This window comes from Cinclus cinclus, chromosome 20 (assembly GCF_963662255.1).
Source record: "Cinclus cinclus chromosome 20, bCinCin1.1, whole genome shotgun sequence".
Lineage (NCBI taxonomy): Eukaryota > Metazoa > Chordata > Aves > Passeriformes > Cinclidae > Cinclus > Cinclus cinclus.
In genome coordinates, this window is record NC_085065.1 from 9,411,487 (window position 1) to 9,433,216 (window position 21,730).

Here is a 21,730-nt window from a genome sequence, read left to right on the forward strand (position 1 = left end):
TGAACCACTGAGCTTTGGAACTGCTGAGCTGCTGGGGTGGGGAGGAGTTTGCATGGGGTTTTTGAAATGGGAATATGCTGTGATAAAAAATTCCTAGTTTAAAAACACTTTTATTTGTGAAATCCAAATACAGCTGTATTAGATGAAACTGTGAATTGAACATGAGACCAAGAGTTAGGAACCGCTAATTCTGATTCTGATACTGATTAAATTAGTGAATTTGGCAAGTGAACTATGGTCAAGTGCTCTCTGCAGACAGTGCTGCATGAGTGGCAGCTTCGGTGAGCACTGGAAAAATTAGTGACGTGTTTTTGCATTTAAGATTCTGAAATATATTTGTAAATCTAGTGATACATGTCCTGTGTTGAAATGATGCTTGGGAATCTTCTTTGACTCCCCTTTACATTCCTTGGGAACACAGTTTGGCACTTGCTTGGCATTTTGAAAATGAGGTGACACATGTTTAGTCACATCGACACAGATGTGACTATATCATAGAGCAGACATTTCTCAGAGAGGACTTCTGCCACTACCTTATGACTCAGTGGAGAATAATACTAGGAATTGCAGGACTGGGTAAGTCCTTAAGATGAGTGTGTTCATTTTTTGGTCAAAATTATTACTTAATACTAGTGCAGAGACAAGAATGAGGCTGTGTTGAGAAGAAAAGTTCTGACAGAAGTAAGGCATAGTTTGGAAAGCTGTGGATTATGGTGTTTAAACCAGCTTTTAGAATATGGATATTGTTCTGTAAAGTGTGCTTGGGTTTGAGTCCTGTAGGTTGGTGCTGCTCCATGGAGAGCTGGCTGGTCATGCAGTGCTGATTCTTCCCTTTGTTTTTCTCTGGCAAACTTCATTAAGAGAAGCAAAGATTAAATTACTTTTCTAATGCATTTTTTCAAAGTAAGTAATTGGTGATGTTGTTATGGGGATAAAATGGTAACCATGGGACAGTGTTTCAATTAAAATGCCCTCATCTTGGGTATGTGTGAGAAACTGTTCTCAAAAAGCAGTGTGAACATAGAGGTATATGAAGTACAAATTCCTGTTGTTAACCAGTTATTATGAAAGATTGTTTACATAGAGATTTTCCATGAAGGAGCCAAAAACTTTAGGTGGGGCAGAAGCACCACCTATTATTATATTACCTGATGCTTACTATGACATATTCCTCATTTCACTTGGTTATTGCTTGCCAGATTTTAATTATTTGGGTTGAAATTTCCCATGGTAGGTGTCTTTCATAGTCTGACTTTCTGGGTGCTGTCGAGTAGAGAAAGATTCTGCCAACATGATTCCATCTTTTGTAGAAATTGGGCAAAATATTTTCTTGTGTTCATGATAAATTAGAAAAGAAATAATCTAATGACCTGTAGTGCTGCTTTGTGGAAAGTTGAGATGTGTTATTGTATAATGTTTCTGCCAAGGATGTACTTGCGATCAGCCTTGTGAAAATCTTCTCAACGTTGGTCAAATCAGCATTAAGTACAAATGTAAAAGATAATTTCTGCAGTGAATATGCTTCAGCCTCAGCTAAACAGGATTTCTCTGTAATTTGAAGGCTGGGGCTCCTGCATTCCTCCCTGGTGTGATTTTGGATAAAAATGAGAGCTCAGAAAATTCCCTTTCTGTTTCCTGATACCAAGTTCCTCTTTCCTCCCAGCTCTACCTTCCTGCAGAACAGAGGAAGTAGTGACTGGATTTAAACAGAAGGTGCAAATGCAGACTTTTGCAGAAATATGTACAATAAATGTAGAGATGGGGGTGGCTGAATGAGGAGGTTGAAAAATATTAGTATTCAAAAGAAATAGAAGGGAGGCTGTGCAGTGTGGGTACATATTTGTTTTATAATGGTAATACAGTTGTTTGTTGGAATACAGTTTTGCTATCTGCATAAATTAGAAGGTGTTTCTGAAATGTAATAGGGAATAGCAAAAAAAGAGAAGGCAAATCCTACTTAAGCCCCATTTTCACTACCCTTAATTTTCTGTATTTTTAATGATTTTTCCCATGTTGTGATGTAGAGAAATGCTGGGTACTCCTAAGTCACTCTGCAGACACCAGGTGCTCTGCGTTGGTCATGTAAAAGGACTCTACAGCACAGGCAGAGCATAATGGGGAGAAATCACTTCTAGATCTCTTAATGTGAATATAAGAAATTTATAGAAACTTTTGCCTTGTGTGTTCTTATCTTAATTCTCTGTAAAATGGAAATAACTGTCAGAATGATAAAGGTATTTTCTTCATTCTTGTAAAGTGGTCAGTTGCAGTACTGTAGGCATTATTGAAAAGTTAATGAAAGCTTTCAAATGCTGTCTTTTGAAGAAGATTTGAGTAGCATGCAGTAAATAAGGCCTCAACCCCTGTTCTGAAGTATTTCACTGGATGTCCATTAGCAGCAGCCTCGGTTCTGCCCTCTCATTCTGCCAGGTATCCCTTGGAAAATGTGCTCTGTGGCTGACTCAGTTAAAGGCAATATCACAATCATGCAGGCACACAGGAGGCCAGCATAAGCTTGTACAGATGCTTTTGTCCTCACACAACCTCAGAGGATCGAACTTTACAACCCAGTATTTGTTCTGTGAAGTTAATGAATGCAATATTTGTGTATGTATTTGCTTTGTTTCAATAGGAACCTTGTATCTATTGGGTGTGAATGGTTTTCAGACAGCACCAACCCATGTCATGTAGATTTTGTGCTTTGACTTGCCAGGTATTTTTCTTAGCTTCATCAGGATAGGTGATGTTTTCAGGCAGCTGTGTGAGAAAGGATCTTTTTAAAGGCAAGATGTGAAAGTATTAGGGATGTGGTGGATGGGATAGTTGCAAGTGCTGAGTCTATGAGTTATTTCCAGATTTTGAGTCAAAGATAGCCAGTCTGTCCATGTCTGAGTGTTGCTGCTACTGGCTGCACAGATTGTCCTTTTGCTGCTATTTCCAAGATGAAAATAAAAGAGATTAGTAAAGGTAATAAAGTATTAATAATCACTTAGTAGTCTGTACTGAAGTCATAACTGGCATGCAAAAAAATGTAACTTGTTGCTATCTGTGATATATGTAAAGTGGTTTAAAGCCTGCAGAGGATCCAGATGCAGAAGGCATTTGCTCTTAATGTCAATTGCCTCTGGGAATGACAAACCACCCACAGGCTCTTGTTCCTTCTTCAGTAAAGGTGGTGGTGTTTATTCTATACTTTTAAGTTTGCAGGATAAGACTCAAAGCTTCATTTATGTGGCCAGAGATCATTTGACCTCCTCATTTAGGGTGCTGTCTTTGATTTTTCAGTGTGGAAGGATAGTCTAAGCATTTAACAGTCAGGGTCATCATGAATCTCTTCTTTCCCCTTTTTCCCTTCTCCAAACAGACATATGATGTTCCTCAGAGGCATTGGAGCAGGATTCTTGCTGCTGTTATGCTATAGAATAAAACCTTGAAATGCGCTTGCCTCATTCTGTATGCTCCATTGCAGATTTAACATCATTTTTGGAATTGAAAGTAGGGTCATTTTGCCTGGAGTTGTACAACATTAGCCAAAGTAATTCAGTTACTTCAGAAAACTGATTAGATTGTCCTCTCTCAAGGGTGGAGGATTTTGTATTTGTTCTGTAAGGTGTGCAGGGCATTTCTGAGAACTCCTTAACTGCTATTACAGACTTCAGCCATAATTGCAATAAATGAGTGCATGAGATCTTTGCTGTTATATTTTTCTTAAAAAAAAGCCCAAAGCACCTTTAATATAATTCCTTCTTGCATCCTGTATATGAAAGATGCAGCATCCTTTTCTTCTCTGTTATGTTGGTATAGTGCATTTTCATTATCTAGTCTCATTTTATTAAATGATTTTTTAGGCTGGGATTATTTATGATGTGCATGTCATGACACTAGGAAGTGCATTTTTTTCTTCTGTATGTCTCTGTAAGTAATTTCTCTATTTTGTGCAGCTCTATTTTATTCCATTCTGGAGGCTTGAATAAAGGGAATTTGGGTTTTTATTTTATTTTATTTTTTGTCTCAAGACAAAGATTGGGTTATTTTACCACAATAGCTAAGGAAAACAAATGGATATTTAATTTTATGTTACTGATCTAAAACAATTTTAGTGATATTTGGTAATAATACAAAACCAATTGACAGGTAGAGATGCAGGCACGGCTTAAGATGGGCTCACAAGAGGTGCCAGAGCAAGTCTATAATATGATTCAACAGTGGACAGGTGTACTATTCCCTGTTTTAGTGTGTGGACTGGCAAACGCAGTTTGTTTGCAGAGTTTTGATAGTTGAATTCCAGTGGCCCATGCTTTCTGACTGTAATGTTGACATGTTCAGAGTAGCTAAGTTTTTTATTGTGTCACATTTAATGTATTAATTCAGATTAAAACTCAGATCTTTCCATACCTGTATAAACTACAGTATCTTGTCACTTTTTTCTTGATAATTTTGAGTGAGAGGAAAACTATTAATCACAGGGATTGTAGCCATACCAACTTTGTGACTTCCCAAATATTACTTGGTTATGTTATGGAAATAACAAATTTGTGATGTGTGAATTGCTTACATCTCAGTTTACCAATAGCAACTTTGAAAGGGATGGGATGTGCACTGCTTGGGTCTGTAGTCTAAAAAGTCTGGAAACTGTGCTTTAGTGAAACCTGGAAACTGTTGGATGGATCCTGGAGCAGTTAAATTGATGAATGCAGCCTATGACATTGACTGTTACGGGCAAGAAAAAGAAATAAGACTTTTCTTTCACTGGTGAGTGACTCTTTGCTACAGTCCTTGGTGGTAAATGGCAGCACGTGGCAGTAATTGATGGGGTAACTGATGTCTTGGTATCAGTAAGAGGCTGAGTTATAACTTAAGCTTTCCCTGGCTCTGTTATGTGTCTTGTTACACATTTTTCATGAAATCTGCAGCATCTTCAAGACTCTTCAGACTTCTGGGAAATTCGGTTCCAATTGACTTGAAGTTCAGAAGTTACTGAGGAAGGACAGAGCAACCAGCTCTGTAACCAGCCTCATAAATAAATCTAGGAGGTCACTTCTTGCTCTTGAAAGGAAATGCTGGGAAGTTCTGATAAACCAGCTGTCTTTTCTTGAGTATTGCCTCTACTTATTACACGTTTAAAACTTCTCTCCAGTTTGGTGGCCAGTCTTTCTGATCTGCCTGATGGGCTCGAAAATCCCAAAGGGCTGGGAAACAGAGTGCTTGTATTTCTGTAGAGAGGGGCAGGATGAGTGGAATTCCTGCCCTGCTCTCTCGGAGCCTGCACCAGCTTGACCGCAATAGGCAGTGGAAGGGCAAATCCATCTCCTGCCTTCCTCTCCCGCAGGACAGCGGGCTGCTGGCAGGAGGACACGGCTGAATGGCCTTGGCAAGGAATATTTTGTGCTTCTTTCCCTCAGCAGAACTGTTTGAAGGGTTATGGATTGTAATAGGAGGCAGCTGGAGAGGCTCTTCCCCTGCATGTTCCCCATGGCAATGGGTCTCATTCATTTGCTTCACTCTGTGATTCCCAGGATGTGGCTCTTGAAGTAAATTCAATTGACAGTAAATCCCTACCAGTCTCACTGTAGGACTGTGAGTTGAACATCATTGCTTTAGCATAAATCTTTACAAGAGATGTTAATGTTTGGTTAAAATATGCAAATATTTACTGACTTGTCTACTGTTTGTCAGCTTGGCATGCGAGACCTTGGATCTGATCCTTCTGTCTTGGCAGACATTGGGAATTTTGCCAGTAACATTAATAGGAACAGCATTGTGCCCTCTAATCTGTTTGTTTATGAAGTACAGCAAGAGTTATCTGGCTAGATGCTTTACAGTGAATTGAAAAAGCATCTGTTTGAAATTTTTTAAGAACTGTCACATGCTTTAACTTATTATTATCTTAGTGTATGGACTCTTTGATTCCGTGAAACACATCAGTAAGATGTGGAGCATGGAAGTGCACAGTCATGAGTTAAACTGCCATGAAACACTGGAATTTTAGTTCATGATGTTCTCTCCTCCTACATCGATTTTAATTTGAAGTTGGACTCATCAGACTGTGGAGTAGTTCTTCAGAGCCTCCTGTGCACCAAGCAGGCGTAATGTTTGCTTGGAAATAAATGACTGTGTGGATCACGTTGTTTATCACTCTTCCTCCTCAAGCTGTCCCTTCTGCCTTTCCCAGCCCCCTCTGCAGCTCTGGAGGGGAAACGTGCAGCTTTATTTGGAGATTGGATTTTAGTTACTCTTTTCATATTTGTTTACAAACCCCTTTGGCAAGAAGGTGGAATACTCATTAGGAATATGGAGCCTGAAAATCATTAGTTGTAGGGGGGGAAAATTAAAATTGTCATGGTTAGTTGTAAAAGCCGCCAAGGTTTAAGTTACACCACTTGGAACTAACCAGGTTTTTGAAATAGTATTTTGTAGAAGATAAGCTGAGTACAACTTAGCTTTCAATGAAATGCAAGTTCAGTAAGTTCTCCCCTACTTAAGGGCAAGAGGTTTTTTTGAGGTACAAAGTATGATGCCAGATTATATATTTCTATATATAGAATATATAATTTCTTAGGCATGTCCACGTATTTTAGATATGTGACTTTAGATAGTGGGGAATATGCCTCTTTACTGGTTCTTCAATATTTTGAAGATGGATTAAACTTCACTAGAGGATAAATTATTTCTCAGAATTGAATTTAGAACTCTTTTGGCATGGGGTTTTCCAGGTCTCTTTGAGAAAATGAATAATCCTGATGTTTGTTCTGTTACATGTTAGTATTTTAATTTCAGTTTTGCAGACAGAAGTGAAGCTCATCAGTAATTTGCTCAGTTTTGCAAAGAAAGTTGAGAATATAGCACAGGCCTTGTGACACTTCAGCCTTCAGTTCTAATCTGTAGTAAATTCTACTATTAGAGCAGATGTAGAAATGGAGTGGGCACTGCTGGCTGTGTAAAATCCAGCTTCTCAAACAGATGAGTTCTGTGTTTCTCCAACCAGTCAGCATAAAGCAAGTGATAAGAAACATCTTTGTCTTTTACCTGGTGCCATGTTGGAGGAGAAGGGCTTTCAAATGTGTCATCTGTGCTGGCCAGGTCACCTAGCATGGGATCTGTGTTTAATCAGCTCTATGGGAATAAACACACAGAAGCTCTGCTCAGCCTTTTGGTCAAAGGAATTTTGGTTATATGTCAGCCAGGAAGTGAGGAAATCAAAAGTACAGCAGAGTTCATGGAGTCCTCTATTTTCAGTCCCTTAGGAGGAAAACAGAATGTACATGAGAAAAACATCAATTAACTGTTGTGTCACTGTGCAAGCAGATCCTGGATTTGTGAAATGCACAGTGGCCTAAAATGGTAGTGAAGTGGAAACCAGTGTAATTTTTAGTCATATCTAGAAAAGATCCTTGCATACACAGTATGAGAATACCTAACACTTATGTAATTGGAAATACATGCTTAAGTGATCCAGCAGAATCTTTAGTAGAATTACCTCATGAATGAATTTACTCATATGTATGGAGATGCAAAACCTACTTGCCTGTTCCTATTGTTTGAAATTGCAGACTTATTTTTAGCAGAAAAAGAAATAGCTGGATGAATGAGGTAATATTTTTAAGGCTGTTATTAAGAAAGAGGCACACGTCACAGATTTGTACCAGGATAACTGCAAACTATTCATGCTTACATTCCTTTTAGAGAAGATTTTTTTTGTTTTAAATGACAAATTTTTATATTGTTTTTAAAAGGGAAGCTGATTTAAGTCTTGAAAAATCAATATTCCCTTATGTAATTATTTTGATACTGAATGGAAATTTAAGAATAGAAGGGAACACAGAGCACTATGTTGTACAATATCTGAAAAGACTTGTTTACATTTCTTCTGAATGTTGGCTTATGCATGTGTTAATGGGAAAAGTGGGATAATGGGTTATTTTTCATATGAGGAAATTGCATTTATTGGACTTTAAATTCTTGAAGCTACTTTACCTTTGGTTGAAAATCTGAAAATACCAAGTATAAAGAAAGCTTCTAACAGTGAATTTTTAAAGTGCACTAAAAGTAGGTATTTGAGACAATTGTAATAGCTGATCTCTAATCACAAATACTGACAATATGTGGCTTGCTAAAAGCAAAAATGAGAACTCTTGCGATTTTTCCTTTTTCAGTTATCAGAACCCATTTTTGTGAAGTCAGCTTTAATGCACAGTGTCTCTAGCCATGTGTATCATGAATTCAAATATGAATCAATGAGGGGAGAATGTGGACAGGGATTGTGTAAGTGCTTTGCTCTTTTGCTGGTGGTTCAGATGTGGATAACCATTTGTCTTAGTTTAGTGGCAGATAATGTCTGGCTGTGGACAGATTCATTTTATAGTTGTCTCAACCCCCTCCCCAAATATTTACTTGAACATGATTTAAGAAGTTCTGCACAAAGGTGTTGGTACGGCAGGGGTATTTAGACTTTCTCAGCCATCAATGTAGCTAAAGCAGCAGAGGGAAGAGACAAGTGGTTGGTTTGCTGTTGACTTCCTGGTCTTTCCTGTCCTTCTCTGTCCATCCTTGCTTCACCCAGAGGAAGTGTCTCCTCCTCCTGAGTGTAGGTGAGAAGTGCTTGGGAGAGGTGGTGTTGTGGAGTGCATGGCTGCAGGCTCAGAGACAGCACTTAGGGGAAGAGTTGTTCCTTCCAAAGCAAAGGTCGTGTTGCAATTGAAGACCCAAAAGCCTCTTAAATCCATGCTGACTTTAAAATTTGAAACCCCTACTTACGTTCTTAAAATGAGTCGTGGGCTTTAAGTACCTTGTTGAATTAGAATCAAAACCGAGAGCCGGGAGCGATGGAGAAAAGCCTGGGAAGAAATTGGTTAGTGAGAAGCTCGGTTTAGGAAATGTGACTGGCATAGCACGAGGGGGATGTGATACAGCACCTTGAGATGGGAATGGAAGTTGGTTGGCAAGTTGTCAGTGCCATTCCACAGCTAACCAACGTTTTATCGTCCCCTCTGCCCCCGCTCTAGGATTTCTGTCCCTGAGTCATGGCAGACAGAAGACCAGAGAAGGCATGTGAACAAGCATGTGAATCCCTTAAGCAGCAGGATTATGAAGTGGCAGTGAAGCATTGCACAGAGGCTCTCCTTTCCCTCAGCCAGTACCCCCCAGCTCACCTCCCGGAGCCCTGCCAGGCAGAACTCGACCGCATCAAAATCGAGACTCTTCTGTATAGAATTGCTTCCTTTTTACAACTTGTGAGTGTGACTCTTTATAGTATCCAGTGAACTGGAAAGAAAAGTCAAATATCTTGTATTGTCAAGATTTAAATACAACTCAGAATTTTTGGCGTGTTGCTCTGCCCACAGAATCCCTCTTGCTATAGCATCTGTGAGGCTTCTGTCTTGTAGTTCTCCCTGATCCGTTTATTTTTGGATTGGAATCTCTTGGTTTGGGTCTCAATCACCGTTTCCTGAACAAATAAGGAAAAGTACTTTAAACATTAAAAAAATATGTATTTATTCCAGGAAGGCAAAATAGTTGGGTTTAGGGTACATATGCTCAATTACATACCAAATTACTTTATCCATGAAATTAAAGTTTCCACATGTAAAAACACTCAAAAAACAAAGTTAAGAAATGCCAGAATCGAGGTGGCTGGTTCATACCTGCTTTAGCTCCATTTGAATAGGCCTAAAATTAGTCTTCTAATGCTTAATCCCAGCTTTCCAGGGCTAGGCTAGAGCATATCTGGTGGAAGATGTAACTTTTAGACTCTGGCAAATATTTAGTGGCTGGGTGAAAATGGGAATTGTAAAGGTTTGTAAATGCAAAGCAAGAGGCATAACCCATTGCCAAAGTTGTGTCCTTCCTTTAAAGCATCAGAGCTACAGTTTCTTAAAGGAAAGGACATTTCAGTCCTTAAGAATAAACCCACAGCCTGCTTTTTCTTACCTTTCTGAAATGCTATTACAGATTTACAGTGGCCTTGTCCACTCCAATTGGTCATGTATTGAGTAGGAGCAGTTTCATCTCAGGTGGAAAAAGTTTGGCCAAGTCACAAGACCTTGCTGGGCTGCTTTAAGACAAATCTTGCCCATCTGATTAAGGGAGAGTTTTTAAGCATTCTTTAATTAAATAGCTGGATTGGGCTATTCAGTGTGCAAAACAAGAATGGGGAAACCTCTCTTAAATGAAGAAGTGTCCTATCTTATGACTCCTCAGGGGAAGAGATTCACAAATAAGTGAGGTTGTTTTTTTCTAAGAGGAGTTGTGTTACCACAGACTTGACCTCTCAAAATTATTTCCATAAGCCAATATGCAGATTGATGCTTGGATTATTTAACACATTTCTGACATCACTCTTTGAAAATCCTCTGAGGCACCTGTCTGGATGTTCATCATAGTGATACTATTGCAGTGAGTCTGCAGGGACTTGAGAAAAAAACTTGAAATCAAAACCTTCCTATTAAAGATTTGAATTATATAGATGCATAACATTTTAAACAGGAAAACAATCCAAATTTTCCTTTTGTTTTAATAAACCAAAAAAAATCTTTAAAATCACTACTTAAAATAATAAAATAATGTGCATAGCTTAAAATTTCAACATAAAAATATTAGTGCAAAATCAAAAAACAAACAGCATCTCAAAAGTTAAGTTTTATATTTTTTCCTAGGTGTTGTGAGCCACCCACAAACATATAACACACAGACCTTTGCCCATTCAGGCTCCTCTTTTAAAATGTCCAAATGCTGAGAATTTGATAAAAAGTCAGCATTCTAAAAATTCATTATATTATAATTGACATGTGACTTATGTTCTTTACATGTTCCACCCAGGAAAAGACAAGGTAATGGTTTCTAAAAAAAAAAAAAAAAAAAAAATTAAAACTTGTCATTCTATCGTGTAGTTGTTTATGCTAACTGGAATAATGCTATTTTTAAACTTTTCATGTTTTACCTTTCAGAAAAAGTATGGGCAAGCAGATGAAGACTGTAGGCATGGTATGCTTATTTCTTTTTTTATTACATAGTGTTATGAATTGCAGTCAGTTGTCTGGATTTTTAAAACAGATGCCCAGATTTGTTAGTTTGCTAACAGTGGTTTTTTCCCTATTTATGTATCTGCTTTATAATACTTTTTCTGCTTTTTTGTTCCCTACCACCCCTTTTTTTTTTCCCTTAAAGAGAGATCTCACTATTTTTCAGCTCTTACTCAAGTACCAGCACTCAAATACGTCTTTGGCTCAGTGGTGCTTTTTGGCTAATAGTTATTTCAGTGCACAAATGTAGAAGAGTTGATAATGTCAGGACTCTCACAAAGATAAAGACACAAAGACAGCTGATTGTTCTGCCTTTCTTCCCAGGGACATGGTGGATATTTTGGTTTGCATTTGGGACTTAGTTCAGAGAAAATCAAGATGATGCACATTTGTTAAAGCTTCCAAATGTGCCTATGTCACATTGAAGTTGAGCCTTTCATGTGTCACTGCCTTGTTCACTTTGGGTATCTTTGAAGGAATTATCTATCTTTCCTAATCCTCTGTTGTTCATCTATAATGCAAATTATTCAGAATTCACTGAGAACTCACTAAGTTTGGAAAGTGTTGGAACAGAATTTATCAGTACTTTGGAAAGAAAAGGTGGGTATATCCCACCTTTTGGTTTTAATTCTTTATCTATTCCTGAATGTTAAACGAAGTTTTTTCAGGTGACAGTTTTGTTACACAGACTGTGATCTACTCTTCTGACATTCCTGTGCTAGCAATGATAATCTTTTAATTGTTCCTTTCTGGGTTTGTGGGTTTTTTGTTGTTCTGGTGTTTTTTTAGTATGCTTGTCTTCACTGATAGTCAAGTCATAGTTTGGGGAATTTGTTGCACTCTGCAGCCTGCTTGTAAAGGTGCATAAAAATTGATTAAGAAAAATAAATTTGCTTTCTGTAGGTGTAAAATTAAATTTTAATACTTTAAAAAAGTCTGATTGTCACTTAATCAGTACCATTCTTGAAATAGCTGGAAATTAAAAAAATAATAATTTTACCTTATTGATGTATGCTATTTAAAAAAAATTCTTTTACCTTATTGATGTATGGTATAGAGGTATAATATTCTAACTTCAGAGTTGTCTTTCATGATGGCAAATAAAAGTGACAGACGTATGGAAAGCTGAATGATGGTTAAAGGAGGTAGGAGGGACAATGCTGTTTTTAATGAACAGTGTTCTCATCAATGAGCTCTGATGGGTTTGTCATAGGGGATGGGGTGACTTTCATCTGTGGAACTTTTTCTTGGTGTGTGTGTCAGTTATCAGTATCTCAAAGGAACTGTCATGGTAACTGCTTGTCATCTCTCACTGGGCAGGCATAGAAGTGGGTGCAATAGGACCATTGATCTCTGTCTTCTTTTTTAAAATTAAATAGAAAGAACAACCTTTAAATGTATATTAGTTAACAAAGAAATAGCATCCAGATTAATGTTAATTTATTTCATTCATGCCAGCATATTCTGCTCATATTATTTTCCAGATCTAAAACTGAGGACATTTTTGAACTTACTAATGCCATATTTATGTATTTATGTAAAAGTGTTGTGCAGCCACTTCAAACACACACATACACACACACATATATATACACACACACACATACCATATATTTGTGAATATACAAATGAATGATTTGGCTGTGGTTCTCCCTGATGTGTGGTTATCAAATGTAGCCCCACACCTGACATGGAGAGTATCTACTTGATACTCACATTCCTTGATACTCACAGGCTTTTTATAATGGGCAGAGCTTTATTCAAGCTGCTGTTCTGCCTTTTTACAAGACTTGACATGTTGCACAGTTATGATAGTTTTATTTGAACCTGAATGATCAGTGTATTCTGGAATACCTGGAGAAATTAATGTTCTTTATAGTATGCTGCTTGCAGTGTTAAAGGGAATGATGATAGTTTAAAATCTGTTAAATTACTCCACAAATCTTTCCCAAGAGGTAGTGGTTAGTGTGTTGCAACTTTTTATGTGCAATGTAACTGTATGCTTTAGCTTGGTGATATTATGCAGATAGTGATATGAAATACAATAATTGGAGATATAATCTTTGAGATTAAAATAGCAAACTGTCAGACATCTTAAAGCTATTTTTGGTGCTTCTGCTTCTGATTTGGGAAGTAAGTTCTATTTTTGGCAATGTGGTTTGTACTATCAGAGTGGTGAATTCAAACTAATCTTTGAGGCACTTTATAAAAATGGATTTAGTTACCATTGCAGTTTGAAGAGATTCCTAGTTGTTTTTATTTAAATGTTTTGTGGGACTACTCATTTATTGAGTCTTTCATGCAATTTCTGTTAACGATGTGAACGTCTGTTGAGTGAGGAGTTTTGATTTATTACTCTAAAATGTAATCCTGAAGTTGTGGTGAATGTGAAATTCCTGTTAGCACTAAGAGGGGCTGTTTGCATCTGCATGAATAGCAGTATGAAGACGGATGTTGATGTTGCCTGCAATAACAGTTATTTTATAATTCCTTAATTTTAAACAACTGTCCAGCTTTCTTTTCAATTCACATGCTTAGCTTGCTAAGCTTTTTAGTCACTCTGGCATTTCGTTTTCTGGACAGGTAATACACGTGATTAAGTGTTGTTGCAGCTTGTCTGAAGCACGTCTGTATCGTGAAATAAATCCTGTCCCTGCTGGAAGTGTTCAGAAAGTGTTTGGCACTGCTTGCTGCTGATCCCGTGCTAGGAAGCATTCAGAAAGTTTTCTGTTACGGGGAGCCTGTAAATTTCTGGGCTCGGACAATCGTTCCTATATGCCACACTTTGCAGCATAAGTGAATAAAAGCCCTTTTAGAGCAGCAGGAATTGCCCATGAGGAGGTTGGCTATTTTTGGAAACGCCAGGGCATGTGTTTTGTGAGCATGAATGGATCTTCCTGAGCATGTTTGTGTTACTGAGAGGTTGTTGGTTGCTATTTCTTTTTTACCCTTTCTGTGAGAGGAGGTCCTTTGTGTTTGTGTCAGACGTGTGAATTTACCCTTCCCATATTTATGTCTAATTTAGCATGTAAATATGACAACCTTTTTTGAGCTCATGCGGAGCATTTATTACCTGGTGGGAGACAAGCTTCAAGTTAATATTAGACAACAGCACATGATACTTAATTGATATCCAATAAGCCATGGATTTAACCTGAGCTTCAGACTTTGTTTTCTTGTTAAGGATGAAGGAAAACTGTATATATAACTAAAATGGATGGTGTGCTGAGGGTAACAGTGGCTGATTTGTGTTGCAGTGCTGGGAGAGGGGCTGGCCAAGGGCGATGGATCTCTCCGGGCAGTGCTCTGCTGCATGCATCTCAAAGGGAAGCTGCAAATTGTGTCTAATGTTCTTTCCAAATCACTGATGGGGGAATCACTGGTAAGTGGGTTTGCTGCAATCTACGTGGTTTTAAAAAAAACAGTTTTGTATTTCCTTCGTTTAAAAAAATCTGTTCAATGAGAAACTTTCGAACGTATGTTTCACTGGCAGGTTGCAACAAAGATGATCTGTGGGGAAAAGATATGATATTTGTGTGCCCATGTATTTCAGGATGCCAAGATGTTGCATAACCAGTGTTTCAGAGTTGTTGTGATTTTGAAAAATTTTTTCGTTGTTGGCCCTGAATCCTCAGGAAATGTTAAATAAATTTGCATATTTTGATGCTGACAAGAATAATATAAATCTTAAACTTTTGCTTGCTTATTCTAAATTGTACCTGACCCCATTTTGTATGGACTTCAGGAATTCGATCCATTAAAGCAGAAAAAAATATTGATTTGGCTTTTAAATAACTGGCCCACGATAAGTTGTAAGACAGCATAAAAAGCTTTTCAGGGAAAGAAAAAAAGCTTTGCATTTCAAAATGAAGATAAAAGTTTGAGTTCAAAGCCTCTGTTTTACCCTTGAACAGTTAAAACTTGTAAAGATGCTTTTAACCCTAGACATGTGAGTAACTTCTGACTTTTATGGGGAAATCTGGGACATATGTAAGTCTCCAAAGAGTAGTGTCCTTTTAATTTCTGTAATCAGGATTAAATAGGCAGTTCATCAGCATGAACTGCTGGTCTTGAGACACCCAGAGCCATGGTCACAGCTTGGTCAGACTGAGGGGAACGTGGGCCATCGAAGACTTGCAGGAGAACCTCTTACCTTGAGGTTGGATTCTGTCTCCTGTGTCTTGGTGCTACACTGAATCAGTAGGTCCTTCTTGAGAGTTCTGTTTGTCTGTCTGGTCTGTATCCTGAATTCCCTTCCCCCCGGCCATTGGCTATTTTTACATAAAGAAAGGGTTTTCTAATGAAAAAATGTTTCATTGAAAAATTCCTGGTGAAGTTGAAGGAAACTTGCCTTCAGGAAAAATTAGTAAAATAGTCTTATTGCAGGGAATGTGGAGTGCCCTTGTTTTGAGCTGTTGTTGTGCAAATAAAGGTACCTTTGTATAGAGTTCCAGAGTGTCATCCCAAAGCAGAGTTTGAGAGATTTTTACAAGCTTTAGGTTGTTAGCCACAGTTGTTTTCAGTAGGAATATTAAAATCAGCAGCTGATTTACTGACTGTGCTATTGTCTGAAAGAAGTAGTGAAACAAAGTTTTGGAATAAATTTACTGAAGAGTTGGAATCCATCCAGTTTCCTCCCCAGTGGCTTAAGAGAATGATTCTTGGTAACAATTTTTTTTTTTCCTCTGATACATTTAAGGTCAACAAATTCAATTTTCAGCTTTCTGCTGAAAAAGTGAAAAATCATTTTGGAAAAAGTGTAAGTGTGAGGATTGTTAAGTGTGTAAGTTTTCAGCAAACAGTGGTTTCTCCTGCTCAGTAGCACAGTCAGAATGTGGAGAAGTCTAACAAATGTTGTAGCACTTAATTAAATTTCTGCAAGAGATTATTGAAATAAAGCCCACAGGTCTGGGTTCCTTTAATCAAAGTTTTAGCTTACAAGAGTCTGAAGTTGTTATGAATACCTACATATTTCACATAAATTCAGTTTTGAAGGATTTTTACTTCAGTTGTACTTGACTATGCAGTTAGTCACATGGCTAATCTTTGCTTTTGAGGGAAAACTCCAAAAATGGCACAGTCTACATCAGAGCAGAAAGAGTTATGGAGCTGCAGAAATCAGTGATCTCTAAAGTAGTTCCTTAAAAAGAAATTAATCCATCACTGAAACAGCAGTGAAAGATTGTTATATCAATTCTTCAGAGCAGAAGTGTTACAGTAACCATGGGATATTTTTTCCTCAACTTCTTAATCTGGTGCTTTCCTGAATTGTCCTGTATTGATTCTTCTGTAAATCTAGTGCTGGTTTTGGTCAGTGCAGAATTCTGTTTTTCACCACAATGTTCACTCAGTTTTATTTAGTATCATTTAAAATTGGTGTTGTAAGTCAAACTCATTTTTCCTACTCCTGGTATTGAGGGGGAAGTGAACTTGGCTGCTGTGGTTTAATGCACTTAATGAAGATTTATGTGTTCAATAATTAATATTCTTTCTGCCCCCCAGAACGGGATGGTAACTAAAGATCTCACACGACTGAAAACACTTCTTGCTGAAACAGAGGTAATCATGAGGATAATATTGGGAAAATAATGAGCAGTACCTGAAGCAGCTGCTTTTCACGTGTCCCAGAAGATCCAGGCTCACTGGGAGCAGACTGGTTCAAAAATTACTGTTTCTGCTGGTGTGTTGGTCTTCACCCACCAACCTCTTCAGGAACTTTTCATCACAGTCTTGCAGGATGTTTGAGAAAATAAAAAAATGGTGGTAATAGGCGGTTGATTCCTGAAGTAGCAAGTAGAAAGAATTCCAAGGATTTAGATCTGCAGTATTTATTTTTTTATTTATCTATCACTTTTTTCTCTGTTGGAAATTAGTCTGAAGTAATAAACATAACTTCAGAAATTTTAAAACAGTATAAATGCCTTCTCAATCACCTTTTTTTTTTTTTGGCACTGAAGATCAATCTCTATGTCTGCTGATTAAATTGTGCCCTCTCTTTTTTTTCCTTATGCTTCGTTATTTATTTGTGTTTTATTTTTGATGTACATTGAAACCTGAAAGGCTTATCAATGCAGCTAAGTTTTTGGTGTTTTAGAAATTCACTGCATTCCACGTTAAGGTGATTGCAGGGTGGAATTTGGTCTTGGAAAAATCTCTAAAAGTTTTTTTCAGTTGACTCGGTGTTCCTGTCAGAATCCCTGTTGTTATCAGAATCCCTGTTATCAGCAGTGTTTGTGACTGGAAGTAATTTGAACTTACGATTGATATTTTTGTAATAGTTGTTCTGAAACCCATTTTGACAGCAGTTCTTGTTGATGAAGTTGTTTTGTGTTCCTGTATAACTGTGGGCTTTTTTATATAATTGTAGGCAGCTGGTAAAGTACCATCAGGATATCATGTAGAAGATTTAGAAGAAGGTATGTAACTCAGTTTTAAAGCTATATAATTTCCTAATGAGAAGACTTGGATCCTGCTGAATGCCCAGTGCTGTATTACAGGCAGAAAGCAAAACCAGGGGACTTGACTGTTGTGATGGGTCCGAGTGAGGTAGAATTATCTCAGTGTTGACTGAATTTGGAGGCAGAAGTTTCTGTTTATTGACCAGGGCGCTGTATCAGAGCCTGCTCCTTCTGGAGATGATTTGAAATTCACCTTTGTTACCTTTGCTCTAAATGAGTTTGTCATGGAATGTAAATCAGTTGTGTGGGGGGGGTAATTTTGCTTGTCTTCAGATACACCTTGGTTTGGTGCTTGGAGGTGTGGATCCCTGGGCAGGTGCTGTGTGACTGGAAAGCTGAGAGCTGAGATAACCTCCTTGTGTCCCGGCAGGGTCGCGGGATGGTTGGCACTTCCGCCCCCCTCCCAGGGGTGTCACGAGCAGTGAGGAATACACACTCTGTAAAAGGTAAACTCTTGGCTTCGTGTTAACCCCCTCCAAGGGAGCAGAATGATTCCTCTTTCATTTACCTGCTGACAGAATGATTAAGAGGCCAGGAAAGTGAAGGTGCTTGTTAGAACAGCAGTTGACCTGTTCACAGATTTTTGGAAGGGTCAGTTTGCCCAGCAGCACTTCAGTTTGTAGAATGGAATGTCTAACTCAGGATTCATAATGCAGTGGTTTGAGGGGCATTTTGCTAGTGACAGGTCAGCATCTGTTTCTCCCCTACCTTTTCTAATCTGGATGATATCAGAGGTGTGAAAAGTTCCCCAGGCAGCAGTGTAAGCAGACTGAAGCACAGTCAGGTTATGGTGCTGCCTTCTGATAAATGAACTTTGTTGGTAGATGGGCTTCGTCTTCAGCTTAAAAAAAAAAAAAGGAATTTCCCTCAGATCTCATTTTTTTTCCCTTTTGCATAAACTCAAATACACCGAGAAGATGCAGTGGCTTGTATTGGTATTTCTCCTTGTCTTTTCCAGTCATCTGGTCAATACTGCCTGTACTTTGTGTTGCTCATTGTCATTGTTCTACATAAAACTGCATTAATATATAGAGAGGAACCATCATTATGCACTTATTCTGCCATTTATGTAACTAATGCAAATTATTTTCAAAAGCTCTGACCTGCTTTTTAAATGACACGACTGAATTGCTGATTTTGAGCTACTTCTGGCATGATCTTCTAAGATGCTAAATCTTGGCAACTCTTCTTGACTCTTAATCATGTCTGGTGCTTATTCAGCAATTTAAAAAAAGCAGATATTTACAATTTTTAGCTTGGGGTGATGTTTTGTTGAGTAACATCTATCCCATGTTTCCAACCATTGCTCTGAAACATTTTTCCACTGAAGCTGTAATGAGCTTTATGCTCACTGTTAACCCTTCCAATGAGAAGGATGTGCCTTGCTCAGCAAATCTCTGTGAAAAGCATAATTCTGACCAGGGACTGAAGATTTTAGTTCCTTATGAGGAGGCAGTTGCAGGTACTGAATATGAATTCTTGAAGCTCTGGTTTTATTTTTCCCCTGTGTGCTATAAAGCAGTAGGAGTGCAGCATACTTATTCTAGATAATAGAGCTATGGAATTGCAGGAGGTATTAAATAAGAAAGTAAAATTGAGGGGAAAAAGAAGTGTTAAAAATATGAACAATGGGATCTTGGAAAACCTGTATAATGATGACAAATTTTAAAGTAATATGCTTTCCTGTTAAATAATGAAAAGGAAGCTCTCTTGATTTTAAATCTGCTATGTAGGTTATAAGAACAGGTCAGCAATTTTTCATGCTTGCACTCCAATTACTTTAGGAAGAGAAAATCATAATTGTACTTTAACATTCTAATGTAGCGGTGAATTGGAAAATTGACAGTAAAAATACTGAAATTGACTGCCAAGAAAAACATATAACTTTAAAATATATTAAGAAACATAGCTTGAGAAGGTCTTTAGTGACATGGTGTTTTATATCATGTTTATTTTGTTTACAATTTGGGCATGCAAATTTTCAAGCACATTTCTTAAAGGAAAAATGAATGCTAAATCAAATTCCAGCCACTGATGCAAGTGTGACCTAGATGTGCAGGTTCTTGTGCTGCAAGGTTTTCATGTCCCAGTCAGGTGTGGCTTGGTTTTGTCTCACAGCTCAAAGTTCAAAGTTGAATTCAGATTATATAGAATGTACTGTGGAAATAAAAATGTGATGTTTGCATTAACTTTTTACAGTCTCCTTTTGCAAAAGAAATGAATTAACAAAACAGTCTCCTGGCCTAATTTTATTCTGCATAACCAGTGCTTTCCTGGTAGCTTCAGAACTTAAATCTCTCCCCCTATTTAATTTTCATCTATTTTTTTAAGTGCTTCAGTTTTGAAGAATGATGGAGCTGCAGCTACTCCCTTGTGGTTTACAATTTTAATACAATGTTAAATTATAAAAATAATTCCCAAGTTATACAGGCAATTGCCCAGACTTGCAGTAAATTCTGAGAACTAGAATGCTTCATTGTATACAGGCCTTTGGAATAGCATTAATTTGATGCATCAGCACATGCCACTAAGTGGAGAATGTACTTTAAGAAGTTCTTAGTGTCTGCAAAAATAGATCCTTTTAGACTAATGCACTCTTTCCAAAGAAGAGGATTAAACCTTTTCCTAGAGGTTTCTGTGTAGGTGTATTTAGTAGAAGGGACCATGTGATGTCACTGTTGCTCCAGGAAAAACTGCTGATTGGGTATTTATCTGCTAATAATATAATCACTGGATGGAATTATGCAATATCTTTCCTTTTCCCTTGATTAACAAGGAGCTTTGTGCATATTAATATAGTACCTAGTCATTTCATGGATGCTCTGTGATCTCCTTGTGTTAATTGCTGTACAAACACTTGATTCTGTTTTCTTTAAAGCTGGAAATTTCTTAAGACTTCCATCCCCTGTATTTCTAAGAAATTTGATAAGCTTTTCTGGGCTTTGCAATGACAGAAGCTGTTGCCTCTCTTAGAAAATGCTGTATAAATATATATATTTCCAAATTAGTTCACATGGACTAAACTATCTTTAGTTCTGTAAGAGAAACTCAAAGAATGTCCAAATGTCCGTCTGGCTTTATAAGTAGAATTTTGATAAATGTATTTGTTTTTCTGTTTATTTTTTAATTGGAGGCTGAAAAGTTCAAGGCGTGATGGTTTTTCCTATTTTATGTAGATTTTTAGAGCAAGGGATCTGCAGGTATGGTGCCCAGTGTACTTCAGCACATTCCCAGGAAGAGCTGACAGAATGGCAGAAACGATACGCTTCCCGCTTGATCCGACTGAAGCAGCAGAAGGAAAACAAACAGTGCTCAGGCAGTTACATGGAAACCCTGATTGAGAAATGGATGAATTCCTTATCTCCTGAGAAAGTCGTAAGGAAAATATCCTGCTTCTCCATGTGCTCATGTTTAAAACTAACACGTGCCTGGTTTTGGCCCTGACTATCAGAGCTGGTCGAATCACTCCTCACCAAGAGATTGTCCAACCAATTTGCTCCCCTTTGCATCCTGCCCTAGATCTTCTTGCAAAGAGACTTAGGCTGATTTGTGGGTTAATCATAGCTTGTTCATTTTGCATATTCACTATTCCCAGTGTAGGATGGGTCAGGCAAGTCCCATGATATTGTTCCTGTTCCCTGGCTGAATGGCAGAACTTCTTAAATGAGAGTAAATGGTAAAGGTTTCACAGCTTAGTGGGGAATACTCTTACTTGTGTGTGGCTCCTTTCCTTTGCCTTCAGCTGCAGGCACTGGTATGAAGAAGAGCCAATCCTCCAAATAATCTAAAGTATTTGAGTACTAAGGAGTGTGGGATACGGATATGATTAAGGTTAGCAGCTCTTTGGAATTAGAAAGAACATTTTTTGTGGCATTTGACCAGCTCTACCTAACCACTGACCCTAAGGAGTTTTTGGTCCATCTATTGTTAATTAAAATCTGGGAAAAGTGGACTTTATGCAAAATGCATTGATGAGTAGGAAACCTGATTCTTGTTTCCTGTTGTCTCAATAGTCTCATCTCAGTGAGATCTGGGGTCTTCTGGGCCTCACTGTATCACAGATCCATTTTTCCAAATGAAATTCTGTTCTACTTAAACATTTACAATTAAGTTGCTTGTTGAAAATCAAGTCTTTGCAATCGAGTGGTTAATTTTCCCTAAATGGTTCTGTTATTCACTTGCACAGTGTGATCTGGTAGATTTAGCTTGCTTGTCTCTCTGCATTAGCACATATTTACATTAATTCCTGAGTGG

The 21,730-nt window shown here is 37.8% G+C and overlaps 1 protein-coding gene across 3 annotated transcripts in view; it reads left to right on the forward strand.

Annotated features, from left to right (window-relative positions):
- Positions 1-21,730, forward strand: part of HELZ (helicase with zinc finger) — an 84,243-nt gene that overhangs the window by 6,886 nt on the left and 55,627 nt on the right. For 2 of the 3 annotated variants that reach the window (XM_062506108.1, XM_062506109.1), the window contains exons 2-8: positions 9,003-9,230; positions 10,944-10,980; positions 14,276-14,400; positions 16,521-16,577; positions 17,386-17,434; positions 17,847-17,922; positions 20,653-20,851. In XM_062506108.1, coding sequence (XP_062362092.1) covers positions 9,021-9,230; positions 10,944-10,980; positions 14,276-14,400; positions 16,521-16,577; positions 17,386-17,434; positions 17,847-17,922; positions 20,653-20,851 — 753 coding nt within the window. In that variant the 5' untranslated portion in view covers positions 9,003-9,020. The remainder of the gene's footprint in view (positions 1-9,002; positions 9,231-10,943; positions 10,981-14,275; positions 14,401-16,520; positions 16,578-17,385; positions 17,435-17,846; positions 17,923-20,652; positions 20,852-21,730) is intronic. The other variant, XM_062506110.1, reaches the window with a different exon arrangement.